Here is a 17,304-nt window from a genome sequence, read left to right on the forward strand (position 1 = left end):
TTACTGTATTTTTACATGTATAATTTTAAGCACAATATTCCCACAACTTTGATCTCTGTCCAGGATCCACATGAAACAAACAGCTGACCTTGCAATACAACTTTAAGTCCACAAAATAACACTTGTTTACAAATACAACAGCCCAAAACAACATTCTGTTTTGTGTAGTCTCTTAAAGAAAGCTTGTCTGTGAAAGTCCATCAGTGAATAGTTCCCCTCATTCTCTGAGACGTCATGGCAGTTGAGTAATCATACAAGCTGCTCTAAAAATGTATGTGTGTCTAGTTAATTTAGGCTGTTTATTTTGATAGCATTCACCTCTTTCTGATTATAGCAGGTGTTTTAAGAATACATTCGCTGAAAATTGTATTTTGTTTAAATAACAGCAGCATGTACATTTATGGCCTTACTATATTAAAAAGCATTTATTGTCTGGCAGCAATAGATACAATTACAAACATTTGTGACAGTAATTGGAGCTATTATTCCTGCATCGAGCCACATGGAGACCGACTTATTGCCACCTGTATTTACATTTGTTACTGGTAATTGTAAAAGCTAATTTTTTTTATTTGGCACCTTGTTTTTCTTTAAATTACGTGAATATTTCTCAACAGAAGGTCTACCAGAAAATCTGTAAGAATTATAACTGTAGTTTCTCCATTATTCAAATAACAGGCAGAGTACCATTTTAATAACGATTATATACACAAAAAGTATTCCCATATTCTAGGCCACAGATTATATATAATATATATATTATTATATATTATACATATAGATTATATATTTATTTTTGCTCATGGATGCAAGAAACCTACCAACATATCCTAACTAACAACCAGAGTATAAGTCTTAACAAAGACTCTTTATTCCTAAATTATAACAATTTATACATCCCTGCAGGTCAAAAATATTTAGAGAAGCTAAATTTTATTAATACCCACTTATATTGCATCCATGGCAGAAGGTCAAATCAAGTTACCCTTTCCACTGCTTTGGAATGAGAGGGAAAAATCCTCTATTGTTTCTAGAGGATACAGATTTGTCTATAATATGAGAAAGCCTACCATTGTAACTTTCTGCAGGATTTGGCTTCCAATTCTAAGAGACTTAGATCTAATATAGCAATTCCGTGGTCCCTCTAGGTTCATTTAAATGGAATTCTACCTGCTGATTAAAGGAGGCCTCTCTTCTTTCTCTCAGGTTTTGGCTCTCACTGTGACTAGAGAGGCCCAGGGGCTCAATACTATTGCAATGATTCCATCCTTAGCACAATGACTCTTCCAGAATTGTTTCCTGCTGTGAATCACTCAAGGCAACGCTTATACAGTTTATTTATGTTAAAACAAAATCCGATGGCTTGGAGTTGAAATTTAAAGTTTAAGGTTCTTTTTACAACTGCACTCTAAGTCAGACACTAAATGAATAGGTAAGTATTAAAAAGCAGTGCAGTAAATCAAAGGTTTGAGATAATTAGAAACACATGCTGTAATACTTCCAAGGCCTTTTAAAAATAATCTCTTTATCTAAATTCCTTGTAATGAATCTGAAGATTTACATAATTATTAATACTAGAGACATTTTGGTGGAATGAAGGGGATACCTACCCAGCATCTTTTAAAACAACAAAGTAGGAAACATTTAATTATAATTTGGAAAAAAATCTACTTAAGTCATTAATCAAAATTCTAATTACAATATCCACAGGGCATTAAAGCATGTTAGAACATTTTTTCATTGCATTAAATACCTAATATTAAATCACTATAATGCACAATCGTTTAGTAATAAGTACTGCATAATTGAAGAAAAGGGCCTAAGTAGGGTTTAGTTGAAAACTGATTTCACATTTTCTGCTCTTCTTTATTTCTAGAGAACAGGAATAAATATTATTAATGATTATTTGGTTTCCATTGTGATTAAAAAAAAAACTTGCCTTGAAAAAAAATCATGCTCTTGATAAAGACTAATAGGATTGATGATTTTAGAAGCCACTTTCCTTTGGGTCAATACATGAAGTTGAGACACTAATTGTACAAATAAACAACAGACAACAGCCAGCTCATATACAAATATATAACTGTGACCCACCATCTGCAGCAGCCAGACCAGGAAGCAAAACCACAGCCTCTGTATCAATCAGCCCCGAATAGGGTTTAATCAATGACTGCTGGCTTTTCCACTTTTGCGTGCCACCCACTTCCAGTGTAGGACCAACCAGACAAAGCCAAATATCCTCCCCTCCCTTAACCAGCCAGTCACATATTATATCCTGCTTCTAGTTTAGCCCACCTGAAGATTACCAGCCATATCTGAACATACAGTAAATCTTCCCTTTTTTCCACTAAAAATCATTTAAATTTCCCTACCTGCTTTTGAGTCTTTGCCAAACGGAGATGACGGTGGCTGACTCCCTTGCTATACAGTAAGCTCTGAATAAATAGCCTTTGCTTGGTCTCACTTGGATGGTCTCCATTTATTTTAACAAAGTCAAAGGTTTGCTTTTTATAGTAAAAAGAAAACTCAAAAAGATAGAATATTCTTCCTCAAGAAACAGCATTAAATATTTCTTTAGCAATTTAAAATTAATCAAAATTACAGAAAGTGAAAATTTATATGAATATGCATTCACCTTTTCTATTTCTCCAGAAATATGGAACATGGAGAATTCTTTGGCAGCTCAACTTCAACTTTTGTTATATTCAACTCAGCAACTTTCAATTGATTCATTTAAAAATTTAAAAAGTTTATATGTTACTATAAGGAATTAAAAAATTTTTAATTATGTAGGAAAATATTATCCTTCAATAATTGTCCTAAAGCACTACTCTAGTTTAGGTATCCTCAGACAGTCAGTTTCTAAGAAATTGACTCCTGAGCTGTACTCATTAGGTCATAACTGAGGCATTACTAAAGTGGCATGAGCTAGGATTTGCCTGATTTTTACTCTCTTAGCAGAACTTCTGGCTGCATCTTTACACACATTATTCCAACTTGGGGCAGATCTGAATTGTTCTCTGGATACATAACCACCCTAGAAGTGCAGTTGTCCCTTGAACAACACTGGTTTGAACTCCATGGGTCCACTTATATGCAGATTTTTTTCAATAAATACATACAAAAAATTTCTAGAGATTTGCAACAATTTGAAAAAACTTGCAGATGAACCACATAGGCTAAAATATCAAAAAAATTAAGAAAAAGCTAGATATGTTATAAACACATAAAATATACATAGATACTAGTCTATGTTATTTACTACCATAAATATACAAAAAATTATTATGAAAAATTAAAGTTTACCAAAATTTATGCACACACAGACTGTACATGGTGGCACCATTTGCAGTTGACAGAAATATAAGCAAAGGTAGATATGCAGTATTAAATCATAAGTGTATAAAATTAACTGTAGTATAATCTGTACTACTATAATAATTTTGTAGCCACCTCTTGTTATTGTGATGAGCTCAAGTGTTGCAAATATTGCTTAAAATGTGTGAGGTTAATCATGTCCAAGTGAGCAGTTAGTCTCTATAATAAATCATGTATCACAGTAAAAAGTTATTTCTTGAGGTTTTCATGTACTTTTCATGTTTAATGCAATATCTTCAAGTATTTTTCCTGTTTAGCGTAAACCCTGAATAACACCATGGGACCCATACAAATGTCACCTGCAATGCTGGAAGTGCTCCCAAGAAGCAGAGAAAAGTCCTGACATTACAATAAAGAGATGAATTCCTTGATATGTACTGTAGATTGAGGTCTGTAGCTGAGGATGCCTGTCATTTCAAGATAAATGAATCCGGCATAAGAACCATTATAAAAAAGGAAAATTTATGAAGCCATCACTGCAGCTATGACAGCAGGCACAAAACCTTTCACTTTTTTCAAAATACTTTTTCTCTTTTACTGAAAATGCAGCTTTTATGTGGGTGATACTTACAGCCTCTATTATGATTCAAGAAAAAATGAAGTTATTATTATATGACAATTTAAAGCAAAAGGAGGGTGAAGGATCTAAAGCTGGAAAATTTGATGCCAGCAAAGGATGGTTTGATAATTTTTGAAAGAGGTTTGGCTTTAAGAAGTGCCAAGGTAACAGGAGACTCAGCTTCTGATGACTAAATGGCAGAAGATGAGTTCCTAGGTGCCATTAAGAATATCACTGGGGAGAAAAGATATCTGCCTAAACAGGTTTTTAATGCAGACTAAAGTGCCCTGTTATGAAAAAAATAAGTGCCACAAAGACATTTATTAGTAAGAAAGAGATGTGAGCACTAGGATTTTTTTTTTTTTTTTTTTTTTTTTTTTTTTGAGACAGAGTTTCGCTCTTGTTGCCCAGGCTGGAGTGCAATGGCGCAATCTCAGAGCACCACAACCTCCCGCTCCCAGGTTCAAGGGATTCTCCTGCCAGCACTAGGATTTAAAGCAGGAATGGATAAGCTAATTCTACTGTTTTATGCAAATATAGTTGGTTTTATGCAAATATAGTTGGGTTTATGATTAGGGCTGCCCTTATTTATAAACTACTAACCCCTGAGCCTTGAAAGGAAGAGATAATCACCAGCTGCCAGTCTTTTAGTTGTGCAAGAAAAAGGCCTAGACATTGAGAACCTGTTTTCTGGAGTGGTTCCATCGATGCTTTATCCCTGAAGTCTAGAAGTATCTTGTCAGTAAGGGACTGCCCTTTAAAGTTTTTTGATATTGAACCATGCCCCTGGTTACCCAGAGCCCCATGAGTTCAACACTGAAGGCACTGAAGTGGTCTAGTTGCCCCCAAACACAAAGTCTCCAATTCAGCCAGTAGATCGGGGGTCAAAAGGACCTTTAAGTCTTATTACACATAGTACTCTATGGAAAGAATTGTCGACACTGTGGATCCCCAAAAGAGGGAACATCATAAAAGTCTGGAAGGATTATATCAAAGAAGATACCATTGTTGTTACGGAAAAAGCTGTGAAAGTCATCAAGTCTTAAACAAATTCCTGCTGAAGAAAACTGTGCCAGATGTTGTGCATGGCTTCACAGGATTTATGACAGGGACAATCAAGGAAATCATGAAAGAGATTGTGGCTATGCCAAAAGAAATTGTTGGTGAGTTTCAAAATATGGATTTTGGAGAAACTCAAGAGTTAATAAACATACCAGAGGAAATTAATAGGAGATGACTTGATGGAGATAAGTGCTTCCAAACCGTGACAAACAATGAGGAGGAAGACAAAGAAGTAGTACCAGAAAACAAATTTGATACTGGACAGTCTGGCAGAAGGGCTCTGATTATTCAAGACTACTTTGGACTTCTTTTATAACGTGGACCCTTCTATTAAAAATTAAAGCAAATTGTGGAAGAATTGGTACGATACAGAAATGTTTTTAAAGAAATGAAAAAGCAAAAAAAGCCAGAAATTTGAATGCATTTCCGTAAAGTTATACCAGTGTGCCTGCCTCTCCTGCCTCCCCTTCCTCTTCCTCCACCTCTTCTGCCTCTGCCACCCCTGAGACAGCAAGATCAACTCCTCCTCTAGTCCGTACTCCTTCCTCAGCCTTCTCAATGTGAAGACAATGGAGATGAAGACCTTTATGATGATTCACTTCCGCTTAATGAATAGTAAATATATTTTCTCCTCCTTATGATTTTTTTTAACATTTTCTTTTCTCTAGCTTATTTTATTGTAAGAATACAGAGTATAATACATACAACATACAAAATATCTGTTAATTGTTTATGTTATTAGTAAGGTGTCTAGCCAACAATAAGCTATTAGTAGGTAAGTTCTGAAGTGTCAAGAGTTAAAATGCACAGGGGTTGGCATCCCTAACCTTCATGTTGTTCAAGGGTCAACTGTAATTACCAGGAACATTATAATCAATGCCAAAAAAATGAACCATTAATATGGTCCATTCAAATCAGCATAAAACAAAAATTCTTTATCTTCAGCTGCGAAGCATACTACTTGTATTCTTGGCAACATTTACTTCCCTAATTGTATTCTGTTTAAGCTAATATTAAAATTAGTTTGCATTCTTTGAGAACTGGCAATAGTAGCAAGTGGTGCCAGACAATAGGGATAGGCTAGTTTTGCAATAAAAACCTTGTTGCAATATTATGGTGAATATACAAAATAAAATATTGGTATATGATAATATCTCATCAAAGCACATACATTAAAATATATAAAAAGAATAGAGGAGGAGATTTACTTTTCTGTAATTCCCTGCTAGGAAGCATAAAAAGAATAAATGTGTGAGAGAAGGCTGCTCTGCCTATGGAGTAGCCATTATTTTGTTTCTTTACTTCTCTAATAAACTTGTTTTCATGTAAGTTAAAAAAAAAAAAAAAAGGACTGTCTGAGCCTACCATGGCTCAGAAGGCTGCCCGATTCAAAAAAAAAGTGTGAGAGAAAAAAGCAAAACACATATTTGATCCAGAGCCAAATAAATATGGGACTTATTTACTACCAAATTTAAATAACAGAGGTCCTTTACTTTTGTCTCTCTCACGTCTAAACCACTTCAAAATTAATCCAACACTGACCAGTAAAACCCACTGACCCCAAAATAATACATTTCTTTTCCTCTCTTTTCTTTAAAACACACAAGTGAAATCTCTAGATGTCCTGGATAGCCTGTGTTGAGTGAAAGGTTATTATTTTGGCCAAAGGGAAAAGAAAGGTTTTGATTTTGGTAGAGTGAGGAGTGGAGAAGGAAAAGGTCGACCATGATGCTGGAGTACACCTCTTCCGGAGGAGAATGAGTCTGTGAGAAGACAGCTCATATGTAACCAGATGGTTTATTTTTATTTCTGAGACATAAGAAACTTTTCATTAGCTCCTTATTTTCCCAAGCCAGTATATACATTTATTTTTAAATAAGCTAAATAAAGAATTCACCTGACCCTAAAGTTGTATTTCCCAATTGCTATATCTGAAAGACTTAAAAGAAAGAGGAGTTTGTAAAATACTAGACACAAAGATCAAACCATCTAAAGAAGAATTCTAAAAAAGCAATCAAATATGACTTTGGTCAATAGTTTTTACCACAAAGATCTAAATACAAAATGATATCTACATATTCTAAAAAATAATGAAAAAAACCTTTATCTGATACTTTGGAATGCTGGCCATAAAACTTAATTTTATAATTAAAATTAATTTGACAGAATATATCCTCATAAGATTGAGGCCTACAGAATGGCACGAGAATAAGGGTTCAACTTTCAACTCGTTAATTCTTTCCCAAATCAGAAGGACATTGATTATTTAAAAACTCAGGATTCTGATGATGGCAACACTGGTCTGTTATAGAATTTGACCTGTACATAGTTTTGTAAAAGAGTATGTGTTAGCAGCTACATTTATATTCTTAAATTACTCCTATTAATGCAAAAATCAATGACTGCAAACTATAAAATTCCTATTAGACTTCAAATGAGATGTCTGACTTTCAGACTTTACTTAGCTTGAAAGTAAACAAATTAAACTTGCTTCCTTGTGGGATTAAGCTGTACTTGAGAGTTGCTAACTATACAATTATTTTATTTTAACACATCATTCTAACCAGAATCACAATAATAGTGAATTTTAATTTTATGAAAAGAATTTGTTCTGACAAAGCCAAAAAATCAGAAATCACATTTTTGCAAATAACTTCCAGAAGATTTCGCTTAATCAGTGAAGAAGAAATTCTTATTAATATATTTTTAGATATGAGAGCTATACAAAGAATTCACCTGCAATGCAATCATTTAATAGTTGTCCTCTATAACGAGTAGGTAAATGGACTACAGGATTTGTCCACTTACCTTGAATAGAGTTTGTTTATAGCTGTTCACAGTGTAGTAAGACCTCTGTTGTTCTCACCCTATCCTGGGACTGTTCTAGGAGTCTAGCTTACTTCCTACCTGGTCTAAGACACAGTTCTACAAGCTCAAATCCAGACATTCTAAGAATAAATTAGCTTCTAAGACATTCTGAAAACAGCAATGTTTGTTAGATTTTTTGGGGGGTGGGGGGAAGCAGACACTGGATCATGCTTTCAGAGTGATAAGCTTCACTAGAACCTTGTTCCATAATGCTGGGGACTTATGTCCAACCTTCTCCAAGGATGAAAATTCTCCTTCAGTCTTTTCATCTAGATGTCTCTTTAGCCCCTTTTGTAGAGATATTTACACTACTACTGGAAGAATATTACCTAGTTACCTATCAACTTATTCTGAAGTCATTACAGTTGACCCTTGAACAATGCAGAGGCTGGTCGTTAGGGGCACCAATCACTTTGTGCAGTAGAAAATCCATGTATAAGTTTTGACTCCTTAAAAATTTAACTACTAACAGCTTACTTTTGACTAGAAATGATACTGATAATATAAACAACACGTATTCCTTATGTTATATGTATTATATACTGCATTCTTACAACAAAGTAAACTAGAGAAAAGAAAATGTTATTAACAAAATCATAAGAAAGAAAACATACATTTACTATTCATTAAGTGGAAGTGGATCACTAAAAAGATCTTTATCCTCATTGTCTTCATGTGGAGTAAGAGGAGTGGTTGGTCTTGCTGTCTCAGAGGTGGCAGAGGCAGAAGGGGAAGAGGAGGTGGAAGAGGACGCAGAATAGCAGGAATACTGGGTGTAACGTTTATTGGGAAGTCTGCCTATAGTGGACCTGTGCAGTTCAAACCCTGATTTTACAGGCTACTAGGCAGAAGGGACTTGCCTTGTCTCAGATTAACCTTGTCTTTGGACTTGGACTTTTGGGGTTAATGCTGGAATGAGTTAAGACTTTGGGGGACTGTTGGGAAGGCATGATTATGTTTTGAAATGTTAAGGACATGAGATTTGGGAGAGGCCAGGGGCAGAATTATACGGTTTAGCTTTGTGTCCCCACCCAAATCTCATCTTGAATTGTAATCCCCAAGTGTTAAGGGAGGAACCTGGTGGGAAGTGACTGGATTATGGGTATGGTTTCCCCATGGGGTTCTTGTGAAAGTGAGTGAGTTTTCACGAGATCTGATGGTTTTGTAACTGTCTGGCATTTCCCCTGCTCACTTCTTCTCCTTCCTACGGCCTTGTAAAGAAGATGCCTTGCTTCCCCTTGGCCGTCTGCCATGATTGTAAGTTTCCTAAGGCCTCCACAGCCATGCTGAACTATGAGTCAGTTATACCTCTCCTTTATAAATTACCCAGTCTTGGGCAGTTCTTTATAGCAGTACGAAGACGAACTAATACAACAGTATTTATCAAATTGTAACTAGAAAGGAAGTAGAAACTTGATACAATGGGTGAATTAATCTGGTCTAATCCCCAAATCTTATTAAATATGACTTCTTGATTATTTTATCATTTATTTATTTAGAGATGGAGTTTTGCTGTGTCATCCAGGCTGGAGTGCAGTGGTGCAATCTTGGCTCACTGCAAACTCTGCCTCCGGGGTTCAAGCAATTCTCCTGCCTCAGCCTCCTAAGTAGCTGGGATTACAAGCGTGTGTTACCATGCCCAGTTAATTTTTGAACTTTTAGTAGAGACGGGGTTTCACTGAGTTGGCCAGGCTGGTCTTGAACTCCTGACCTCATGATTTACCCACCTCGGCCTCCTAAAGTGTTGGTATTACAAGCGTGAACCATGGCACCTGGCCAGCATTTTATTTTTAATCACGTGTATCGAATAGATTATCTAAGAGCACTTCCAGGCTGCTTTCTGTTTTGCCATGCAGCAGAGCTCTGACCTATCTTATAACTCTAATCTGTTGGTATGGTCATGGAATTCCTATTCATCTAAACATAGTATGATTTCCCAGAAAATCTTCTGAGAAAATACCCCACAACACCAGGCAAATATCATGTCTTCCAAATCACTCTTTTAAAGATCTTTGCTTCACTTTTTGGACCAGATTATATTATTCAGTTATTCAACAACAATTTGTTAAATCCTTATTAAGACGAAAATGCTGAAAACTGAATCCTACTGCCCTTCTTTAATAATTTTAATAATTGGGAGTACCCCTAACCCTGAAGTTTCCTTATAACATTTTTTTTTTAAGATAATGTGTTCCCTCTTTGATACCTTATTGTCAGTCCTAATCGTGACTTTCAGTTGCGGTAGTACACGTTCCACTTCTAGGCTCCATTCCGCAGCATCTGTTGTGGATTCCAAAATATCTTCTTGTTTGGCAGTCTCGTTCATATCCTAAGAAAGGAAAGATATCACAAGATTGAGAGTTTATAAAAAGAAATGGTAAAAATTTGAGGCATTTTAGCAGTACTGCACAATTTAAATCAAGAATTGGTAGTGTTAAAATTATAGTGGAAGAAATTCTTTTCTGTCTTCCTACAATGTTGAAAGAAAATAATGCACCAACCTGGTAGAATAGCAAAATACATATTAAAAAAGAAGTAAATATATGATTCAACTATTTTTACAAGGAAAAATGTTTCTGAGACATCAGATAGAACTCAATAGGAATACCATCAAATGGACCAACAAGCCATTTAGGTATGTTAATTGGTAACAGTAGAAAAGATGTTTGGTAAGAAAACTCACTCATGTTTGGTAAGAAAACACTTAAATCAGGCATGGTGGCGGGTGCCTGTAGTCCCAGCTACTCGGGAGGCTGAGGCAGGAGAATGGCGTAAACCCAGGAGGCGGAGCTTGCAGTGAGCCAAAATTACGCCACTGCACTACTCCAACCTGGGTGACAGAGCAAGACTCTGTCTTGAAAAAAAAAAAAAAGAAAGAAAGAAACACTTAAATTTATTATACTGAAATACAAACCCCAAATCTGAAAGACAAAATATAAAAAACTTCCAGAAGGAAAGAATTGCTATTTACAAAATTTGTATTCATAATTGAAGTGATAATTTATTAGGTCAAATTATAATATAGCTTAAAGGGTAATTTAATATAGACATATTTGAACTCAAATAGGGAGGGGGCCAAATTTCTGCATTTGGTTTCTACATTGGAATAATAAAAATCCATCATAATTGTTTTTGAATTACAAAAAAAGGCCCACTCTTTTCTTTTTTCCCACCCCTTCACATTTCAGCATTAAGTATGTATGGATCTGAAAATATAAATAATGTAGATTAATGATTTAAAGATAAAATCTAAGGCAGTAATTTTGGTACCAATTCTTCCCTTTAACTCTCTTAATAAATTATAAGTAAATCTAAAGAAAAAATTAAAATATCAATGTTTATATAGAGAAAAAGAGACTAAAGAGATATAAACAGATATAAAATGTATGAACCTTATATGAATTCTAATTTTAATAATCTGTAAAAAGATATTTTTGAGACAATCAGTGAAGTTTTAATATGGGAGAATACTGGATGATATTAAGAAATTACTAATTTATAGGTATGACATGACATGGTTTTGTTTAAAAAGGCCTTATAAGTTAGAAATAAATGCTAAAATATTTACTGATGAATTGACAAGATGTCTGAATTTTACTTTGAAATACTATGAGGCAAAGAAAAAAAGGGAGGCAGCTTTAAATAAAACATGATTGACAAAATGCTAACAACTGTTGAAACTGGATAATGTGGCATGTTCATTATCTTATTCTAATTTTGTATACGTTTGAAACATTCCATAATACAAAATTTAAAAATAAAAACTAGGTGAACAACCCCATGATGAAATTACATTCCCAATATATATTTATATCACTAAAATCACATTTCTTAAATGAAAGCTCATTGGATTAGTCTTTCCAATCAGATGTAACACTAACCAGAAGATTAATCTTACATTAGGGTTTGTATTTCTGTGGGAGCCTGAGGTCTTTAGAGGCTTTGAACTCACTCCCAACTAAGACTCTGGAACAGTGCTAACATAAGAAAGCCTCTCCTACCTCCTAGCTCATAACAGCAAGTCCTGTTTAGACTCAGAGCCTTAAAGCCTGTACTGCTTTTTGTTCAGATTCAAGGGACTATATATTTCTAACTTCACCATTTGAGAATGGATAACTAATACACGTTTTTACACTTTATAATACGTGGTCTGAATGTATTCCATTTAGAAAACCAGAAGTATAAAAACCCAAAACATTAAGTAAAATGTGAAAAAAAAAAAAAAGCTGAAGATTCTACTTCAAACATCTAAATAGGGAAACATTGTATTATTTAGAGTACTTAATGCTGTATACTTCTACATAAATTGGATCTAGGGTAGCACAAGAGTATCATAGCTAGGGAAGGAGGTGCTTCATTCACAAAGTAGATATGTGTGAAGTTACATGAGACTGTGTATGATGGCAGGAAAAGAGATAATGGGTCTCTGTGTCAAAACCTAAAGCAATAGGGAAGGTTCTCTGCCATGTAAATTCACACTGGCATCAATAAGATGCATATGTTTGGAAGAACTAGGCATATGCACATTCACCGGCACATCTGAGTACCTGTCTTAGACTCCACGAGACCCAATTTCTCATTTTCTATACCACACAGGATAAACTAATGGGGGCTGGGGTAGGGAGGACATATGCCTTGCTAGTGGTATGTGAGCCCTGACCTCAGGGCATGTGTGTGGGTATACACACAGGGTTACTCCTGCCAAGGTTATGGACCCCCACATCCCAACCCTGCAAAATCAGGCTGCAACAAGACAGCATGCCCTCTCAGCAGCAGTTCTGAGTGATTCTTAATAGAATGTAGATACTGCATCAAATGATAAATTCAGTAACGTTACAGGGAACAAAATCAATATATAAAAATCGGTATCATTTCTATATGCCAACAGTAAACAATTTGAAGTAGAAACCAAGAAAGTAATCCCATTCACGACAGCTAAAATAAAATACCTAGGAATAAACTTAATCAAAAGAGTGAAAAAATCTTTAGAATGAAACTACAAAAACACTGATGAAAGAATTGAAGAGGACACAGAAAAGGGAAAGATATTCCAAGTTCACAGACTGCAAAAATAAATATTATTAAACTGTCCATACTACCCAAAGCAATCTACAGATGCAATCCCTGTAAAAATACTAATGACATTCTTCACAGAAATAAAAAAAAAAAAATTCTAAAATTTATAAGGAACTACAAAAGACCCAGAATAGTCAAAGTAATCCTGAGCAAAAAGAACAAAGCTAGAATCATTGCATTACCTGACTTCAAATTATACTACAAAGCTACCATAACTAAAACAGCATGGTTCTGGCATAAAAACAGACACAAAGACCAATGGAAAAGAACAGAGAATCCAGATTTAAATCCATGCATTTACAGCCAACTCATTTCTGATAAAAACACCAAGAGTATACATTGTGGAAAGGACAGTCTCTTCAATACATGGTGCTGAAAAAACTGGATATTCATATGTAGAAGAATGAAACCAGATGCCTATCTCTTACCATACACAAAAATCAAATCAATATGGATTAAACACTTAAATCTATGACATGAAACTATAAAACTACTAAAAGAAAACATTGGGGAAATGCTCCAGAACATTGGTCTGGGCAAAGATTTCTTAAGTAAGACCTCAAAAGCACAGGTAAACAAAGCAAAAATGGACAAATGGAATCATGTCAAGCTAAAAAGCTTCTGCACAGAAAAGGAAGCCATCAACACAATGAAGACACAACCCACAGAATGGGAGAAAATATTTGCAAACTACCCATCTGAAAGGGGATTAACAATCAGAATATATAAGGAGCTCAAACAACTCAGCAGGAAAAAAACCCAAATGATCTAATTAAAAAATAGGCAAAAGATCAAAAGAGACATTTCTCAAAACAAGTCATACAAATGGCCAAAAATTATATGAAAAAAATGATCACTAATCATTACTAATCACCAGAGAAATGAGAACCAAAACCACAAGATACCATCTTACTTCATTAAAATGGTTTTTATCACAAAGACAGGCAATAACAAATGCTGGCAAAGATATGGAGAAAGGGGAACACTTGTATACTGTTGGTGGGAAAGTAAATTAATACAGCCACTATGGAGAACACTTTGGAGGTTCCTCAAAAATCTAAAAATCTATCGTATAATCTAGCAATGCTGCTGTGGAGCATATACCCAAAAGAAAGGAAATCAGTATGTTGAAGAGAAATCTGCATTCCCATGTTTACTGCAGCACTATTCACAATACCCAAGATAGGGAATCAACCTAAGTGTTGATCAAGGGATGAATGGAAAAAGAAAATACGGTATATATACACAATGGGATATTATTTAGCCATAAAAAGAATGAAATCCTGTCATTTGTAGCAACATGGATGGAATTGGAGGTCATTATGTTAAATGAAATATGCCAGGAACACTAAGACAAATATCACATGTTCTCACTCATATGTGGGAGCTAAAAAAAAGTAGATTTCATGGAGGTAGAGAGTAGAATGATGGTTACCAGAGATTGAGAATGGTAGCGGGGAGGAGAGATAAAAAGGGAATGGTTAGTGGATATGAAAATACAGTTATTTAAAACTGCATTAGTTATACAGAAAAAATAAGACCTAGTGTTTAGTAGCACAATAGGGCAACTATAATTAACAATAATGTATTATATATTTCAAAATACCTAAAAATGTGGAATGGGAATGTTCTTAACACAAAGTAATGATAAATGCTTGAGGTGATTGATATCCCAACTACCCTGATCTGATCATTATATATGGTATGCCTTGTATCAAAATATCACATACAACCCATAAATATGCACTATGTATTCATAATAACTAAAGATAAAAAAGTTAAAAAATAAATAAAAATAAGTTTGATTTATGGAGTACCATTGGGGTGAACTGAAGCTAGATGCTGTTGATTAAATCCCAAAGCCAGTGCTCTCCAACCCTCATTTCCACCCTCATTTCCAACCCTCATTTCTATCCCCTCTTTCTTTCTCTCCTTACAAGATTGAAGTTCAGAATCACCAAACAAGACAAGGGGTCATACTCCTACTTTCTTCAGGCCTGGATGCGGGATTGTTCAAGTTGTGAATAACATACTCAAAATGTTTTACTGAAGGAAGGGCATTTTTCATAAAGACAGATGGGTTTGCAGTGGCCGTTTGAACTAGACCTAGAATCTGAGGCAGTAGGGTACATAAAGATCAAACGCTGCATTAAGATATGCTAGTGCATAAGCTATTTGTTTTTATGTTGGACCCTTTAGTAAGTTGCATTTACCCTTACTAGCTTATTATTTGGTTCCCTTAAGCAACAATTTGCTAACTCCCACTCCCAATGTCCTAAAATGATTTAACGTAGGAGGTCAAAAATTTTCACTCACTTGTAGGCCATAATTAATATATGAGGGGAAATGGCCCAGTTACTAAATGAATAAAGGGCAAAAAGAGAACATTAGATTTGGCAGAGCAGCATTAACTTATTCAAACTATACAGTTTCTTTCTACATCCATGTTTGCATATCTATTTCATAACCTCATTCCTCACTCAACATTTCTTAATGCCTAATAACTGGATACATTAACTGAGCAAGCCCTATATAGAAAGTATAAATCATTTTAAAACTATACTAACCGTGCCTTGGTTATAATACTTTGAGAAAACTTTTCTTCCCAATTGTTTTTCCATTTAACAAATGGTACTTTATGTGGGTCACTTGAAAAAGAGAAATAAACTGCTGTTTCTTTTAATCAAAATTTTATATCATCATGACAAAGTCCCTCTCTAACACATTAACTAAGATAAAGCATTGCTTTTGGGAAGTTTCATTTTCCAGTTACTGCTGCAGAAGAAACAATTAGAAGCTCATACGGCACAAGTTATCTAGAAGTCTCATTTATAATTAATTAATTAAACTAATAATCCATTTGTTAAACTCCTACAACATTCAAGGTAAGAATTCAGGCACTGTGCTTGGTGTGGAAAGCTAAAAGGATTTAATTGCTGCCTGCAAAATTTGCAGACTACTAGGAAGAGCCTGAGGCCAGTTAATGGGAGTAATAACTGGTCCTAGGTAAAAGGAAAAACTGATGAGATGGGAACTGATCCTGACTGCCAAAGGAAGAATTGAAAATAACAGTCTACACTATCCCATAAAGTAACCTTGGGCTCAAACAGTGGGGCACACCATCAAAGTCAGTTCAAGAATCAAACATACAGTGTTAAAAGCCTACTCAGAATCCTGTTCCAGTAATCTCTGGTCAAGCATCAAAGAAAGGCTATGTTCTGTAAAAATAAACATGAGATGGCAACCTCATGGATATACCAGTGTCCTGATTCATTTGAAGAACTCAAATCATATACCTACTGAGAGGGTGTTAAAAGTCATATTAACTCTCAAGATTAAATACTCCCAAGACTCAAGGAAAAGGGAACTAAGTTGTCTTAAGAGTCACCACAGCATGGTGTAAATGTTAAGAGGGATGGGTCTGGAATCACATCTGCTCAAATCCCACCTCCATGACTTACTAGCTGTTGGTTAAGTTACATGACCTCTCTAAATCTCAGAGTACCCATCTGTAAAATGAGAATAACAGCACCTTCCTCATTGGAAGGGGTGCTGTGAGCATTAAATGAGACAATGTATTTAAAAGGCTTGCACAGTGTATAATACATATTAACCCCTGGTATATTTTAGCAGTCATTATCATTATTATTACATGCCAAACATGGTATCAGATGCTTTTACCTATGGGTTAAATGCCCAACAATAACACCATGAAACACGGAGTCTTATTACCATCTTTTAAAGTGAGGAAACTGAGGCACAGAATAGGTAGGTGACTTTTTCAATGTCACATCCAGTGATTGGTAGGTCAGGCAGTGTTACTCTAGAGCACAAGCTCTAAAACACCTTACCATATATCTATCAACCCTTTGTCACCTAGGCTATAATTATTTTTCTCCAGTTTGTCACTTGTATTTTAACTTTATGGTGTTCCCCACTCTGCTTTCCCGTAATATAAAGTTTTAATATTTATACATTCAGATTTGTATTTTATGTTTTTGATTTTCTTGTCATGCTTAATTATGCCTACTTCAAACTGTAACACTTGTCTGTCCTCATGTTTGGTGTGTGAGTGTGTGTGTTTTGTTTTGTTTTGAGACAGGGTCTCGCTCTGTCACCCAGGTTGGAGTGCAGTGGCATGATCTCGGCTCACTGCAGCCTCCGCCTCCAGGGTTTAAGCGATTCTCCTGCCTCAATCTCCCAAGTAGCTAGGACTACAGGAATGTACCACCATGCTTGGCTGATTTTTGTATTTTTAGTAGAGATGGGGTTTCACCATGTTGGCCAAGGTAGTCTTGAAATTCTGGCCTCAAGTGATCCACCTACCATGGCCCTCAAAGTGCTGGGACTAGAGGCATGAG

The 17,304-nt window shown here is 35.3% G+C and overlaps 2 protein-coding genes across 3 annotated transcripts in view; one reads left to right on the top strand and one right to left on the bottom strand.

Annotated features, from left to right (window-relative positions):
- The window catches only part of HHLA2 (HERV-H LTR-associating 2), a 254,259-nt gene that overhangs the window by 64,988 nt on the left and 171,967 nt on the right, over positions 1-17,304 (top strand). The gene's annotated exons all lie outside the window — the stretch shown is intronic.
- The window catches only part of IFT57 (intraflagellar transport 57), a 70,170-nt gene that overhangs the window by 28,818 nt on the left and 24,048 nt on the right, over positions 1-17,304 (bottom strand). Inside the window, exon 6 of the mRNA XM_010386609.2 lies at positions 10,074-10,196. Within this exon, the coding sequence (XP_010384911.1) occupies positions 10,074-10,196 (123 nt within the window). The remainder of the gene's footprint in view (positions 1-10,073; positions 10,197-17,304) is intronic.

Source organism: Rhinopithecus roxellana, chromosome 1, assembly GCF_007565055.1.
Source record: "Rhinopithecus roxellana isolate Shanxi Qingling chromosome 1, ASM756505v1, whole genome shotgun sequence".
Taxonomy (NCBI): domain Eukaryota; kingdom Metazoa; phylum Chordata; class Mammalia; order Primates; family Cercopithecidae; genus Rhinopithecus; species Rhinopithecus roxellana.